The following is a 17,219-nucleotide window of genomic DNA, read 5'->3' on the forward strand; positions in this document are numbered from 1 at the left end:
TATTGTCATGTTATACAGAGGTCTCGCACATCATCTAGAAAACTATGCAGGTAACGCATTTAGAGCATCTGATCGACAAGCAGCGTCGCACCATAAATGCTAAACTCTCAAGGATCGACTTGGCACAAGAAGTAGAAGGGCCTACTCCTCCCTATACACTGCGAGTGCCAGCAGATTGGTGAAAAGGAGGACGGCGGCGGCGCAGCTCACCACCACCCAAGGCTGGTTGCGGGGTTCTTTATTCGTCAGGAAAAGGTCATGGCCCATAATCTACTAGCGTACAAAAGATCACGGTAGGCGGCCGATAGACCACTGCTGTTGACCTCGTAGCTCTAGAGAATGCTCAGTCGGATATTGGCGGCCGTCGACTGTCCGTGCAGTTCATCCAGCAGTGTGATGATGGTATTGGTTTCGTGAGGAAAAACTGGCAAATGCCATCAAATACAACGCCCAAGAGCAAACGAAAACAGGAGGGACGCAGATAATTTCTACAGCATCACGAGAGAGTGATGATCACATGGACGACCAGCTGCGTTGTGCAGTCGATGGCGGAGTGGCTGCACGTCGGGACTCCGGAATCGAGTCGGTCGCGGTGGCGTTCTAGATCACGTTTGTCATGTAAACATACAAAACGTCAAGTGCTGCCAGCCAAGCACTACCCTTTACTATGGAACAGCCGTGACTTCCTGGAGACTCGAAGGGCTGGGCATATTGCATACCCAGTTAGCTGTCCGAAAAACGGTCAGGCCGTCTGATTGGTGTACACAATAGCCGCCCTCTTAGTGCGTATAATGCATGCCTTTCCAATGGAAATTATCAGTTCTCTCGTGTTCAAGCATTATAACCGTAGTCTCGCGTGCCCATGGTATTGTACTTTGCTGAATGAATTTGCATTCAGTTGCTGAAATTGCTATCCAATCATTTGCCCAAAATTCAGTTTATTAACCAGAATTATTTGTCGATGCAAGAAGATGGCTTTTCTAAAGCACCGCATGAACAGTGTAGGGGTGCTGGGGGCTAACGGCCTCATGTACTGTGGCCGTGTGGTGGGCGCTGCAAACAACGGACTTCTGCTAGAGTTTCACGGCTTCCAGCGAGAACGCTTTCTATTCCCGTTCGACAAGGTCTTCACATCATGGCCAACACAGGAAAGTCATGTGGCCACAAATTCGGACGAGCTATACAGGAAGATGCCAATAGAGCTTCTGGTACCGGAGACAAAAAGTGGTCCATGGATCTGGGTGCCCGCTGAAATGACTATTGTGGATTTTGATACTATTTTCTGCCAGTGGTTCGAGGCGGTTATTGTTCATTGGCGAAACGAAGCCAGCGGTGCTCTCTGCACGGACATTGTTCTTGCTGAGCGCATCCGCAGGGGTCTGACATACGAGTGCACCAAACCAGGAGAATTCGCCAAAGGCAGCGTGCCACTGAATGAAGAAGTTCGGTCGATGTCTCCGGAGAAACTGGAAGACCTGATGAAGCGGTTGAACGAATATTTTCGATCTAAGTTAAATTCGGGTGCTGTTATCGTGGACCTCGTGGACGGCCGATTGGATTACATTTATAGGCCTGATCTCTGTAATTCTTATGCCGATAAGGAGATTCTGGTAAGGGTAATAAGCGGAAGACTGCTAACCTGTTTCTCCTGACTTCCGTGTTCCTTTTATATGTTTGCGGCGCGTGTTTCATCTGGTCCGCTTTGCAGGCGCGCGTACACTTTGAGAGCACCCACTTAACACAGCGCTGGCTGACGAGCAACCTGGTGGAAAACTCTGGAAATGTGTCACCGGACCCGCTGTTGCTTCCGGCAGAAGTGTTGCTGCAGGTCTTCGCCCATCTGGACACTGTCACGCAGACAGCACTGGGCGCGGTCTGTGCTTCTTGGAATTGGATGATGGAGTCACCAACGCTAGCTTCCACTATTGCCATTAAAGCTTCAAGAGATTTCCAGACCAGCTGGGAGTATTCCAAAATCAACCATTTCTTCTACGTGGCCGCTATCTATAAACGCCTGCGCCCATGCACGCAACGTGTTGTAGTCGCTAACAAACATTCGGAGATGGGCATCCGCGACGCGTGGAGAGTGCTGGACATGATCCGCTACGTTGCTGACCATGAGTCTGCCATCCGACTGCGAACCTTGCATCTGAGCCGCCGGAATTTCCATTGGGGGATCCACTGTGCTAATAACTTTCTGCGCTGGGAGGAATGCTGGCAGCATCAGCATGACCTAACCAAGGCTCAGCTTTATCCAAATTGCCTTCGCTGCTTCGTGGAATTATACAGCACTCTGCCGTGTGATGCCATCCGTCTGACAAACTGCACGGTTACCTTGATCTGCTCTATTTTCGAATTGTCAGGGCGCAAGGACTTAAGACCTACCGTGTCAGTAGAAATTTTGACGGCGCACGTTAAATTGGGTGACGATTTTGAGTGCACGCTGTGGAATGCGCTGGAGACGGCGCTGTCGATGCCGCGTGCGGAGGAACTCGTTGAGCTATCGCAGTGGTTGGCACAATTGGATGACTCGCACACGGATGCCAAAATAGCCGTGTGCAAGGTATGCAATCAAAGTGGCGGGAACTCGTAAGGTTTGAAGAGAAGTCTTTGCTGTGGTAGTATGGGTGTTTGCGATATACACTGAGCTGCTGGCCGAATGAAAAGAATGACAAAGCTCGTTATTCAGTGACTTAAGCCACTCAATTCTTTGCAGACTTTGTGTGCGGCGCAATCGTCTGATCCGCGTCCATCGTCGCATTATCGGGGGAAGAAATGGTGCGTGGATGGCTTGCAACATCTGCAGTTGGAGAAGCTGTCGCGATTAGCCCTTCACTTTCTCCTGCAAGTCCAGTCAGAAACTGATAAGACGGGCGATTAAGGGGTGGGGCCCAAGTTTCTTTAACCTAGCGCAATGCTAGTTGAGAGTAAAGTTTTAACGGCGCTTTATCCTATTGTATATTGTCCAGTTCTTTTTATGTTTTCTTTGCAGCGACGAAATTTGATTGTTCTTTCGCAGCTGTCAAAAACATTGTGAACGATGCGTTCTATTGTAACGTTTAGAGCATTCGGCCTAAGAATTCGGCTGCTGAGATTGTATTACGGAATTGAAATGAACCGAATGTCTGAAATATGCGCACTTCATTGTCAGTTTGTCGCTGTGGCACTTACTTAATCGTGCTGAAACAGGTCAAACTACTAATACAATCATCAAACCAAACAAGTTCTTCAGGTTACATATTTACGAGTAGGACTAACTCTATACAGGCCAAACTCAAAGATCAGAAAAAGTCACGTGACGGTAGATGAGACGCCGTTGTTTAGCCTGGGCCTACTGTACATTCGCTTGGTTGTTTGGAATACTGCCCGGTCCTCTGATTGTCATATGCAACAGTAGCACCGCCCGCCATTGATGGGTGCTTGAGTGGGATGTACGCCTTTGCTATGGCAGTGATCAGTAACTGAGTAAATGTTAGCCTGCAATGTTTTGTGAAGTTATATATGTAGCACTCTGCCGTGTGATGCCGTCCTCCGCACAAATACCGACAGCGCCGCCTCCAACGCATTCCACAATGTGCAGCCGAAATCCTTACTCAGTCTGATGTGCGCCGTCGGAATGTCCAACCGTAAAGTAGGACCTAATTCCTCACGCTTGGCCTCTTCGGAAATAGAGCAGGTCAGGGCAGTCGTGCAGTATGTCAGACGGAACTCGATGAACTGTCGCAGTGGTTGGCGCAACTGGATAACTCGCGCAAGGACGCAATCGTCGTGTGCAAGGTACGTTGAAAAGGAGTTGGCGTTGAGACTGAGGCTACATAACGTTTTTCGCAGACTTTATGTGCGCAGTCAGGTGATCCACGTCCATCTTCGCATTATTGCGAGAAAAAGTGGTGCGTGGACGGCTTGCAACATCTGCAGTTGGACAAGTTGTCACACCTGGCCTTGCATTTTCTTCTGAAAGTCCAGTCACAAGCCGGCAGGATGACCTATTGAGCGTGGTACAAAGAAGTCAGTCCTGCTTAACCTTGATAATAACTGAGTAGGAAGTTGGTGGTATTTTGCATACTGCTGCAGAGTCTGCACATTTTGCGTTCTAGTTTTTGAATATCGTTTGCTTTTGAATCGTGTTAGCAACTAATGGGTAGCAACTTTGCAGTGTCAGTTATCGCGTGCAGCATTCGGTTGCTAAGACTGTACTGTGGCGAATTAAAAGGAACAAAACAATTGCGTGCACTTTATCGCCGGTAAGTTTCGGTGTCCAGTTGCCGCGGTGGAATTAAATATAAAACTAAAATAAAAGTTTTTATACAGCATGCTTACGCCAGATCAATTGGCAGTTGTGTAGCTGTACTGCTAACTGGAATACCTAGTTTAATAATATTAATCCTGTTATAACTGTAATAGTCGTGTACGGATAACTGTCAAAACAGCTGCGAGCAACAACCATTCATTTTAATTTTTAGTTCTTATAGTAAAGACTGTATAATATTACTGCGTAAGAAACCCAATAGCTCTCGTCACTGAATTCATAGTTTTCGTCCCAGTCTGTATAAAAACGTGAGCAGTGATTCACGCAGCAGCTTCACTACTATAGGAAAACAACCGCACGCAAAGGATATTATCGCACACAATCTTTTCCATAGTTTTCTTTCGCGTCATCAGTAGCCGTCCAAACATGAAACACTACCGCATTTTCTTGTCAAACTGCTGGAGAAACGTGACATGTACAGTATACAGTGTTCAGGGATTCGGCAGATATCCATTTGACCGGCATTTGTCACTTGCCGGAACGAATCATTTTCCAGGGTTGTTGTTCGGGTTAGGGTTGTTGTTAGGCGCGTTAGGATTACTGCCAGGTCCAGCACCACCACCCGGTTGCGGAAATCCATTCTGATTATTATTAGGGTTATTGTTGCTGTTAGGCGCGTTGGGACTGCTGAACGGTAGGCCGATATCGTGCATGAGTGACGGCACAAAACCTGTCAGTGGACCCTGATTATTTGGATTAACCACGTTATTAGGATTTTGGGTTGTGCAGAAGCCTACAAGGAAAAGAAGAAGGAGGATAGCACGGTTCATAATGGCGTTGTTGTCGTTGCGGAGGCACAAAAATATAGGGATTTTGATTACGTTATATGCTGCGTACGAAAGCGAGTATCGCGGATTGTACGAAAGCTGTACAATAATCAAAGTATCGATGAAATTGTTCAACGTACCAAACCTTCGGCGAGCTGTTTATATGCTGGCTCGGGTGAAAGCATCGGAAAGTTCCGTCAATCAACAATTTGGTATGATTGACAGTCAATTAGTTTATTGTGTCTGTTGGCTTTGTCTCTGTTAGTTGTGTTGTTGTTTTTCTCTGAATCGAAGATTACCCCATAAAATATTATTATTATTTCTAACTGCCTGTCAGCGTGGCACTCGCGGGCTGTTCGTTTATAAGGTACTATATACCTACTTCGCGGGGTTCGGTTGACTGATGCCACGAAAATGTAGCTAGCTAGCACTTGTAAGAGTATTCGCATAGATATAATTATAGACAAACATTTTATACTGGCGCACTCTACTTACTGTACAGCTTTGACTACTGTGCCGAGATTTAACGCGTATTTAACAGTTAAACTCGCAATTTCTTGGTTCGTACTTCGTTATCTCCGTACACAGCTTTGCAGTGATTCTAAACCGCTTTCGGTTGGACACTTGCTTCTTATTGTTAGATAATACATAAATAATCAAAATAGGAGCTTTACTACTCATAATATGGTATCTACTGTATTAGGCTTTTAAGGAGGCCCTTAGAGTACTTAAATTTTTTTCATGCTTTCGTAGAACTAAGTAATTACGGTTGTAGTATCTGTACAGCGCAAATTTTATGCAGAGAAAATGCCCTTAGGAAACAATTATAACGGTGTCGCCGTTAACACCGAAGCGGAGGTCTCCGTTGTTATCGCAGCCGGTATAAAAGCCTCGCAATTGCAAGATATTGCGAATAACTAGTCAAGTGCACCGCTGTTGACTGGCATAAAATAGGATCAAAGCCAAAAAAACTGAACTGCATCAACTGTTTATCGAATTAAAAACAGATATGGTAAACTTAAAGAAAATCGAGAAAAACAAGCGAATTCTGGGCTCGGGAACGATTCCTGTGTAATGTATACGAATTATTTGGCTGTTATAAGACATAAAACGATGGACATAAGACGCGTTCTCATACAAAAAAGTGTATCAGAGCGAGCAAAAGCGAAAGTTTTAATAAATGGGACGAATTTGGGACAATAAGCCGGGGCATTTCCTTCCAGAAGCTGTGTGACGCTTCCAGAAGCTTCCAGAAGCTTCCAGAAGCTTCCAGAAGCTTCCAGAAGCTATTTGTGAAAATACGCACACGTTTCTGCCGACAAGGTCAATTGGCCGCGGCGGAAGTACGTTATCGTGCGGAATAATAAAGCAGTTAATTGATAAAATCCTCAAACCAATTAAGTTCTTTAAGCAGCATTCTTGCAATAAATCTTGCTGTCAGTAAAGTTACCCGGATGGGCGAAGTTAATGATACATCAGAAGTATCACTACATTATTTGTTACATTGTGGTGCTTTGAACAATCAATTGCGCGTGAGGGAAGTAATAGGTTTACCGCAGGCTAAGCACACTACAGATTCTATCAATATTGGTAACGCGTTCAGATATGTCTATATATGACCGACGAACAACGTGTGAGATGAGCTGCCTTCTACGGTATATTGCCACTACCGACGGATGAATGTAACTGAAATCGATTGTCACTCAAACTTTTCATAATTTACCAACAGCCTCTGGATAACTAAACCAAACCCCGTGCTGAGATGTCAGTGCTACTTTTCCCCGAATACCTTCTGTAAATGTGTGTCTCTTTTATTGGTTTAGTTAGCTGGCAGAATTAGAAAGATCACAGTTAAAAACATTATAAATTTGAAAGTTTGTAAATTAAGAGAAAGGTATCTTACCTACTAAGCAGCGAAGTGCACCGCTTCAGGCTAGAACCATAAGATCGAAGCGAAGCTAAGAACAGTTCAGGTAATATTGGTTTTAAAAGCGTGTATTGTGTAGCGGCTCATAGTGGGAAGGACTGAAGTCTGAAAGTGCATTAACTGGGGAAGTGGTACTATAAATAAGACTTTAATAACGTCCCACAAAATAAAAGAGAGCAACACACATCAGTGCCATCGCAAACGATAAAAAATGCAGCTGCTATAGTAATCACATAAGTATCTGATGCTTTTCCCTGTGGATTTGCCTCTCAGTATTCACAGGAATGAATGCAGCAGTTTTACAATCTACATAGCAACGCATTCGCCAATGTCTCGTGTTGTGCACATTTGTATTCACCAATCTTCTCATACAAGAATGATGTGACGTGTCGTCCACAACCCCAATTATGTAGCCGGAGTTCAGCCGCGAAACCGGTATACAGATAACTTGTTATTATTGTTGCACAGTGAGAATCGACGGTCTGCGTGAGCGTGAATTATTATTCCGGATGTCTGCTTACCGGTGATTATGTCGGCTTTTTACGGCGTGCGCATTACGAGAACTTTCCGCGACGTCCATGAGAAAACTTTAAGCTGTTCGAACGGAATCAATTTTAGGTAATGATTCACTTGAGTGAAATCGAATGCTAAACAAGTAATTATATAAGGAGCACTTGTAGACAGTTTACAGTTCTATGTACTGTACCGTAGACAGAACAGCAAAAGGCACCGCACAGATTGCCTTGCATTATGTATCGCATTTGCTTCGTGTAAAGCGTGAAATTTAGTACGGTATGTACTCGTACTATGTTGCCTTTGGAACTTCGTTTTAACCTGACTTCTTGCTAATCTGTCTTCTTGATCTAATGGCACATATATGTTCGCTACCCATCCGTCTGTTTCTGGTTGTTGTACTGCACCGGCAGGTGAGGATCAAGTAGATTTCTAAGTTTCGAGCTGAAATGTTAAGTTTCAACTGCATCGTTGAATCGTTGAAATTCAACTGCATCGTTATTTTACGATAGGGTAAATGGATATCGGCACAGTCATCCGGCGTGACAGGTTTGTAATTATAAAATTCTTTGTTATGGTTAACCGTAGAAAAAAGGGACATACTTACTAAAATATACACAAGCAACTTTGCAATATAAATCTGAAACCGCAGACCACTTGAACTGCAATGGTACAGCACACACGTGACAGAAAGAAGTCAGTGATGGTGTCGAATTGCTGTCAGCTTTATTGTGCTCAATTTTATCTTGTTTTCAGATTCGCTAATGGCAGAACTCGACCATACAGTCAAAACAGAATCTAGCCAAATGCAGTACTTCGTGACAACAGATGCTCGTCTTCTTATTTACCAGACGGAAACCGTGAGGAATATGCAAATTCAGCAGATTCATGGGATATGGTGCCACGTTTTAAGGGCCAGTAGGTGCAAACTTCAGAACAGTGTTATTTAATTTCTTATATTCTACTATGCAACTAAATATACTTACGCATTGCTTTAAAATCATTATTTCTGTCAGTAAAAAGAATTTTTCTCTTGTTGGGTTTTTTCACTAAAGAAATAAGAGCCACAGTCAATTTACAGATGATGACTGTTCATCCGTTCTGTTCTTCTCGTGGAACGTTACGACAGTGCCACCCAAATCAGAAACCTCTTATTCTATAAAGGAAATTGTCCACTTTGTCATTGTCAGTCCCAGATTTAAACCAGAGGTTAGTAACGATGCAATTCGGAACGAATTCGACCAGATGCTGATAAAACAAGCCATCTGGGGCGTCAACGCTGTCGATACCGGGAATAGCGACCCTTTCGCTTTGATTGATTCGGTGTGGATGTACTCGAACGACGATGTCAAAACCCAGTTGTTGGAAGAGCTGAAAAGGTTATGGCAAAAGGTGCTGGGCGACGTTGTATCGCGCCTGGAACTGCATAGAGTGGAGATCATTCCCGAATCTGCACAAGAATTTGATACTGCACGGTCTGTACCCATCAAGGTGGTGTTCTTGGTGTTTGGCGAAAGTACCGAGAGGATTAACGAGGATCAAGCCAAGCTGAATATCCGTCAGGTGGTTTCCGGTACACGCATACCGACATTTCTCTGGTCACCGTTTTCGGTGTAGGAGACCAGTTTGTCCAAGAGGAGGGTGCAATGGCATCTCGAAATTCTTTGAAAACAAGGGCTGCTATTCGGTTAAAAAGTATATTTCATCGTCGAAACCTGACTCACGCTGTTTATAAACTGGATCTGGCTAAGGCAGGAGATTTCCGGCAATAAAAACTTGACATCATTAGCACCCAGCAGGTGTACTTAATTTATTGTGTCTGCTGGCTGTGTCACCGTCAGTTATTTTATTGTGCTTTTCTCAGTCGAAGAATTACCCCATGAAACAATATTACGTATGTGAAACAGCTTGCCTTGTGTGGCTGCTGTCATTCGCGTCGGAAAAAATGAATTCGCGATGTGACCCGGTAATTTTCCTTGCTTAAGTTGATTTCCACAAAGGTCCCGAAGATTATCCAGAAGTGTCGTGCTGGTTATGCGTTCAGAGCTTCTGGTCGACAAACAACGTCGCACCATGCTCGCCAGATATTTAGGGATCGGCCTTGACACCGGAGGGACATATCCCTTAGTGAGTTTAAGCAGGGACGCATCGGATGAAAAATGAGTTTGCTGGATTTTATCCATCTTGAACGCCTCTCCCTCCAGCTGCGCTATCCTGTAAAACCATCTGGTCTGGATTTCGTAACAGCAGTCAATCAGGTCGTGTAATACACCGCCCAGACTTCATATATCCGTGAGGAACCCCACCGGTTCGTGCTCCAGTCCGAAGTGGGACATTGCCATTTCCGGGGACATAATATTATAAGAAGCGGTGCCCTTCATCTTGAAATCGGTCTGGTTGGCACGTTCATCAACGTGCACGGCTCCATCCAGATCTCCGATGAGAATTTTGTTGCCGTTGATTACCGGTTTCAGAAAAATGTTGCTGGGCTTCACGTCGCCGTGAATGAAACGATTTCGATCAAGAAATTCAAGACCGCTGGCTATTTGCGCAGCATAATTTATCATGACATGATTGACATCCACTTTGAGACGGTTTTTGCTTGGCTTGCAGTGATCAATAAAGGATGCGAGGTCCCGCCTAATAGTTTGCGGTTTATTAGGAAAGAGACACTAGGCGTCTAAACTTTTAAGATGCATTGACTGTGAAATATCTCAAGCACTTTTTAATGTGAGCTCCGTTAGATGTTACCTCGTCCGGTCGTACGATTTCGGAAATCTTGTGCCCGTTCAACCGGACCAATCGGACCGGCTTATCGAAATTTTCTAAACAGCATCTTTCAGCATTCCTTAGTAGGGTAAACCAGTTTTTGCGCCCCACGTGTCACCCTGACTTTGTGACTCGTACATGCGAATACTTAACGTGAATACACTTGATTAAGAATTGCCAGTACTTTGTTTGTGATTGAAGCGGAATGCTTTCCCGAATCGTTCCTTCGCAATATTCTGTCATAAAGAGCAAATCCACGCCTCTGATCAGTTTCCGGAAAGCGAGTTGATGGTAGGCTACTAAATTCGCATGCCTCACATTCAGCAAATTTTTCCACTGTTCTTGAAGCCGGCTCCAAGAGTTTTAACGTTTCAGCCGTTTAACCTGGACGTTGGATAACAGAATTTCTTTAACGGCCACTACATTTCCCCCGGTATAACTACCACGTTCCGTGATCTTCGTCCTATAAACAGTACCAAATCTACCTTGTCCGATGAAATCCTGTGGGAAGGTATAATCATACTTGCATATACAGCCAACGACTTCCATCAAAGGCTGACCTTTCTCCCGGTTAGTGCTTGCATTATCGCTATAAAGGCTTCGCTTATCGCTGTATTCCCAAGTGCTTCCATACGTCTGTTCTTCAATTTCGACCAATTTATTGAGTTGGTCTCCAGCAGTTATGCGCTGCTCGCAATCCGTGGATAAACACCGATTAATAATACCAGCAAAATCTTTTGGGATGCTTTCCGAGGTATGCAGTACGTAATCATCCGCTAAAGCTTGCAAAACCTCGAACGGTCAACGCTGCGTAATGATTAACGGATTTTTAGTTATCCTGTGGCGGAATTCCCGGCGGAATTCCGCTGGTTTTCGCTGCCGGCTGGCTACGAAACAGCAGCGTGCCAGATACTGAATCATGCAACCCAAACTCCAGATATCGGTTGATCGCTCTACACACTGGCGCGGATTTATCAAAACCTTCTGGAGTTTTTCCGGTGACATGAAAAGACTTTCCGTGCGTGATGGAGGAATGTCTGTGACACCGGTTCGAAATTCCATCGATTCTAGCGTGCCGGTATTGAAATGCAAAATAAAATTTTGGTTACCAATTGGCCGGTTCACCAAAACGTGGCTGGGATTCAGTTTGCCGCGGATAATGTCCTGTTCATGCCAATAAGCCCCATTGCCCAACTGTTCGCCACAGGCATATTAACATTTAGTGGCCGTTTCCACCCCATGCTATCAATGATACTATGCAGATCTCTACCTAAAAAAGTTTAATTTAACTTTAACACTAAACTTATTAAATTACAATTAACCTACAGAGCTACTCTGTATGCTAAGTGCCCTTAAAGAATTGCCTGTATGTATAACTAAGTATAATTGTGTTTTTAACGTAAGTGCTATGTATAATTAAGCGCTTGTTACAAAAAGTTTCAAGAAGATCGGAAAATAGCCTGCTCTTTAATACAAGCTCATACAGTTTTAATTTTTACGCCAATATATGCAAATCATTTGGCTGTAGAAAATGTAGAAAGTAATTCATAACATGCCCAAATTTGAGAATTTCAGAGGATGCATACGAAGCTGGTACCATTATGCAAGAATCTCTTCCCCCAATTCGAGGATCTATTCCAATAATCAGTCTTTCTGACCTGCACAGTAATCCATAAGAAGCTCCGTGTATATCTCTTGCTTTTCATGGAGCCGGTTAAAGCAAACTTTATGCACAAAAATCACGTCCTCATGGCGCAATTGCAGCAGCTTCTCATAATCCTTGGTAATGTCGCCCATCTTCAAATTACTCAGCATGTTCTTTATCAGGACATCGTTTGGAAACAATGTTGTGATCTTCTTAACAGCAACTACGATCCGTAACTGTAGCATAAATACTGTACTGAAAGGTCGCCGTGTTGAACCTAGCTTGGTCCATAATTATGCGGCAGTGCGCTCCCAAATCCAGCATTACGTGGATTGTATCGCTGACGCAACGGCCCGATTTGCTAACGTGTGGATAATCGGTTTCCTCATTTGCTTCTTCCATGATACACAATATTGATAATCATCGAAAATCTGATCGACTGTAATAACTGTCAGCTTAAGAAATTACGAAAACATTCACCGCGATCTGGTAACATGGATTCAGTAATTATTATTGTCTTTGAGTTCCCGTGTGCAGTATTATGAGCTTGCTGTACATGTGCCACCATATTGGCGCATAGCGAACCTCACATGTGGCATAAGAATAATCAAGTTATTATGTACAGTTTACCACGACGCAAGTAAAAATATGTTCGAGTATCACAACAGAACGTTAGTCTGTGTTTATTTGCTTTTCGCATGGCAGCAATCAGAGGTTCGGTGTATATACACCTCGAAGCTCGATCCATGGTGATCGTTGACATTAATTTTAGAATAAAAGTGATTACGAGAATTGGTCGAATGCATTAAACTTAATGCGCAGAAAGCATTTTAATCAGATTTGTGTGGCGCAACTGCGTTGCAGGTTGCACAGAAGTATCGCCCTTACACGCGTCGGTTGTTTTCCGGATGAGCTTGCACAGTGTGTACATCGGTACTGACGGTACATGGTACATAATACATGCCGAGTTAAATGTTAGTGCTGTACATTCGTATAAGTAATTCTGTTTGCGTGAATTAAAAGACTTTTGCTGCGCTTCCGGTAGGTGAAACGTTTTTTTTGCGTATTCAAAAAATGATGTTATATCTATAAACTATAAAGTTTTAAGTGTTTGTGAATGTACATACGACTATTCTCGTACCATGTATAAGAGGGGATGTCAGTGGCTCACCTAGATAATCCCTGTACTTGCTGCCGTCAGCCGACTGGAGCATGACGTTGTGGCTATACATGGTGCTTATGTACCGCGCCAGATTTAGCCATATGTATTGCCGTAACGTCACACTCCAGGCGGGTGACGGCAGCAATACAGGGAATCGTCTAGGTGCGCTACTGTCATCCCCTCGTATACTATCGCTATCGCAGGTTCTTGGTGTACGGATAATAAGCAACCTTGTTTTTTATGTACTATATGAACGCATTCCGAACGCTGAACGACAGAACTTGAACTTTTCTTATTGGCACATGATGTATCAAGTATCATCGTAACAACAAGCCAAGCATCACCGCGACACAATAGCCACGACAAAACAACCAGCGTTCAACCGCGTATACGCGTCTGGAATTGCAACCCACCAGTAATACCAACATCATCGATGTGAAAGCATAACAATTCGGCATATAAGGATATGATAAGTAAATATCGTAACATGAAGGGAGGAATATCACAAAGGCATGTTGCTTCTACAGTATGTATTATATACAAAGAGGAGTAAAGGGAGGCGAGCCGGTTCAGTAATAGCTGTTACCGCACTGTTTAAGGAACTGCTGGTAGGCTTCCTCGTCCTCGGCGGTGCGGATGCTTCTTCGGCGCTGGTTGTCGCTCATCAGGTCGAATTTCTCCTCCTCCGACAACTGGCGGCCGACTTCCTTCCGTAAGGCACGGCGGTTATCCTGTTCACGTTCCCATTGCTGCAAAAGGTCACCGATTAGAATACCGAACAAACACAAAAGAAAGTCGCCAAAATATGGCACACCTATATTTTAATTTCCAAATTTAGGAACAGAATAGAGAGGAATTTTTCTTGTGCAGAGTATTCTTGTGCATGCAGCTTTCAAGTATAAATGTATTTTTTTAAATGTCTATAAATGTCTAATATTTTTTTAAATGTCTATAAATGTCTAGTTTCTAATTAAGTTCTTAAGCACAATTTTTAGTGAAAAAGAAAGCGGATTTGAAAGAACGGCATTTGCAGTAAGTAATTCCTTTCAAAGCAATAAGAAACCATTGCACCATATAGCATAGATAGAAGAAATATACAAAGGTCAAGGAAGTTAAAAAATAAAAAAAATCAAATTATTAGGCAGTCTAAAATTTAATGAAGGTCATCGGTACTTACGGCCTTGGCTTTGCCGGGAACCCATTCCTGATCCTGGGAGTTCTTCCGCGAGCTCGACATTTTCAAACCGGCAGATAAAAGGTAGCGCAGACTACGAAAACCAAAGGTCACCCGAGCTGTTTACACAGCGAACGTAAGAAAACGCAGTGGCAAAAATCAGCGTACTCCTTGTGAGCGTTCAAGAAATGTAATAACACTAATTAAGCGAATGGCCTAACGAGCAGCTCGCGGCGCATTTATATAGCCGGTGGCGCGCATGTCCTACTTTCCCTCAGCGCGGCGCAAGATAATCCCTCGTCACCGGAGCGCGGATACAAAAATAGCCACCCGCCGAAGCAAGCTGCGTTGTATTTTTACATGATGCAACGGAAATGTTGACGCCGGATGGGCGCGAGATCGGGTTGTCATGTATTTGTGGATGGCATGCTGAAGTTATCCGGAAAAAATAATAATTATCACCGCACGCTAACGGACATTCCGCAGACGTGTACCAGGAACTAACACCGCCAACATTATTTTAACTTATGCAATATTCTGGTGGCTTTTCAACAAGGTATTGGATAAGATGTAAAAATATGCACTGCGGTATTTTAACGACGGAGTTGAGCAACGGAAATTGCACAACTTTTCAAAAGGAATTAAAGTTTATTGGTGTAATTAAAGTTTATGTTTCAATCGCCGAACGCTTCGTGAACTTGGCAACATAATACTGAAATTTGGTATTGAAAATAGCAAACAGTTATACAACTACATTAACTAGAAAGATTCTGCCAGATTTTTTGCCGAATACACGTAAAAAATTTTAAGAAAATAAAAAATAAAATTCGTAATAATTATTTATACTTGTATTAAAACTTCTCTACTTGTATTAAGATTTGGTACACATACAGGAATAAATATACTTGTATAAAATTTATTATACCTTTATTTAATATGTAATTACTCTGTAGTACAACTATACTTGTATAAAAATTGGGTAACTGCTTATTTTTATATAATTGGCACAGGTTTTATTGTTTGCAGTTTAAAATTCAGTCTAATTACTAATAATAATGTTGTTGTTTGTATTTATTTGTATAATATTCACGAATGTGAACACATTTATTTGTTTTTCTAATAATTTGGATACGTATTGCAAATGTTGTACGCATTTATATTTTGATCACAAAATTATTTTTATTGGCTGACACTAAGACGGTGTTATATGTAGAACAAAATGCATAAGATTTATCGGGAAATTATGCTTACACACCGCAATTCTCTGTACAATTTTCCAGTGGGGTGAAACGGTAATGTTTATTAAAACAGCCCGCGCAGCCAAAAATACTCTCTACTGGAATTCAACACGTGAGCCTCGTGAATTTGCCTACACTCGTGATTATAAAGCGTTAACGGTGCGTGTTGTTCCGCTAATTTGTCACACACACGACAGATGTGCTGTTCGTTAATTTTCATTAAAAACAAAACCCGATCCGTAAGCACTTCAACAAAACTTATATCCGTCTTATCGCCGGCGCCATATTACCCAATATGGTCAACAGCGAGTCAGCGACCAACACTATTAATATTAAACGCAGATGATTGTTCCGAAAACCTTTCCCAATTCCCTAATTATGATCTATTTGTGTTGACCTTTAGAGGATCAATTTAAATGAAAATAAATCCTTTAATCCGCGGGCTGATTTTCTATGCCGGTTAATGGCCCGGAATTTGCGCCGGAGAATGCCGGGTATTGTCAATAATTACCGAAGCTTACAGCTAAAATGTCAGAATTGATGAAGGAAGAATGTAGGACACGATGCGCTGTGAATTATGGGGAAGCGCGGGTTCAATGAGCCGCCGTAGACCGACGGCGGAGCGGCGCAGTAAATTTCCCATATTGACAATTACGGAACGGGTTTTAAGGTCGACATGCTGATCGACGGGGGAATGCGATATTGGAAGGTTTTTATGATTACCGCGAATTCTTCGCCTCTGTGTGTATCATGTCAGTTGTAATGCTGTCAGGGGAAAATGTTACTGTAACGGCTTGTGATGGCGAGACAGCAGATGGATGTTGAAATAATTTTTGTAGCGCACGAGTAATAAATGCGATGTCTAGATTCATGCGCTCGTCAATACTGTGTTGAAAGAAACCTGAGTTTGCAGGGAATTGTGTACTGTGTCAAAACTGCAAAAACTTAGAGAATTATTTTCTCTGGATCTCGCTGATATTGGGCTAATGCTTCCAAGTGTGCGACGAATTTACGCCCGGTTTATAAAATTCTGGGACATTCATAATTACTGTACTTCACATAAACTACATACACTAGTAACTCGTATATGCATTTAGTAAAAAATATGTATGATCATAAATCATAATAAATATTTTATTATACTAATTTCTATTACACTATTACTTGTTTATGTCAAAATACTGTAGTTTCCAGGTTTTGAACATAAAAACCGGTTGGAAAACAGCAAAAACCACAAGACTTTTTTTGAAAACATATGCATAGATTGCCCGTTTTGATTTCCAAAGTATTTCTTACATTGACAACTTTTAGCGTTGAGAACGTGCTGCTTGCATAAGTAAAAAAAACCCACAAAAGATTTAATGCGATCGTCAGATTGTTGTACAGTACTTTCCAGACAACGTTTACATTTGGCGGATGTCTAATGGCAGTGCGAATATTTTACTGCAGTCTGCAGGCAACGTAAACGCGGCCAAAATCAACCACAATAATTTCTAAAATAAATGTGTGTAAGCTTTAACTGTATATTTGTTTAATATTATATACAGTAATTTAGGTTCACTCTGATAATGCTTACAAGGTAAGCTTTCAAAAATTACTAACGAATATATGGTGTCGTAGCAGAATGGCTCAATTGATTTCAAGGTGTAGGAATGTATCTGTACGCTATAACCAAGTACTGCATTAACTGAAATTTGCTATATCCCGAAATTCAA

The 17,219-nt window shown here is 42.7% G+C and overlaps 2 protein-coding genes across 2 annotated transcripts; both read left to right on the top strand.

The window, feature by feature from the left end:
* The first annotated feature begins 941 nt into the window (after positions 1–941).
* Positions 942–3,993, top strand: LOC129582168 (uncharacterized). Its single transcript, XM_055473605.1, has 6 exons — positions 942–1,610; positions 1,709–2,563; positions 2,717–2,853; positions 3,508–3,676; positions 3,727–3,777; positions 3,832–3,993. Exons 1-6 carry the CDS (start codon positions 972–974, stop codon positions 3,991–3,993), a joined length of 2,013 nt encoding a protein of 670 aa, XP_055329580.1. The 5' UTR covers positions 942–971.
* Positions 3,994–7,648: 3,655 nt separating this feature from the next.
* On the top strand, positions 7,649–9,784 carry LOC129582154 (uncharacterized). The gene is made up of 4 exons (XM_055473587.1): positions 7,649–7,929; positions 8,029–8,065; positions 8,273–8,434; positions 8,598–9,784. Exons 1-4 carry the CDS (start codon positions 7,870–7,872, stop codon positions 9,131–9,133), a joined length of 795 nt encoding a protein of 264 aa, XP_055329562.1. The 5' UTR covers positions 7,649–7,869; the 3' UTR covers positions 9,134–9,784.
* Positions 9,785–17,219: the final 7,435 nt, after the last annotated feature.

Source organism: Paramacrobiotus metropolitanus, unplaced genomic scaffold (assembly GCF_019649055.1).
Source record: "Paramacrobiotus metropolitanus isolate TYO unplaced genomic scaffold, Prichtersi_v1.0 Parri_scaffold0000007, whole genome shotgun sequence".
NCBI classification, from domain to species: domain Eukaryota; kingdom Metazoa; phylum Tardigrada; class Eutardigrada; order Parachela; family Macrobiotidae; genus Paramacrobiotus; species Paramacrobiotus metropolitanus.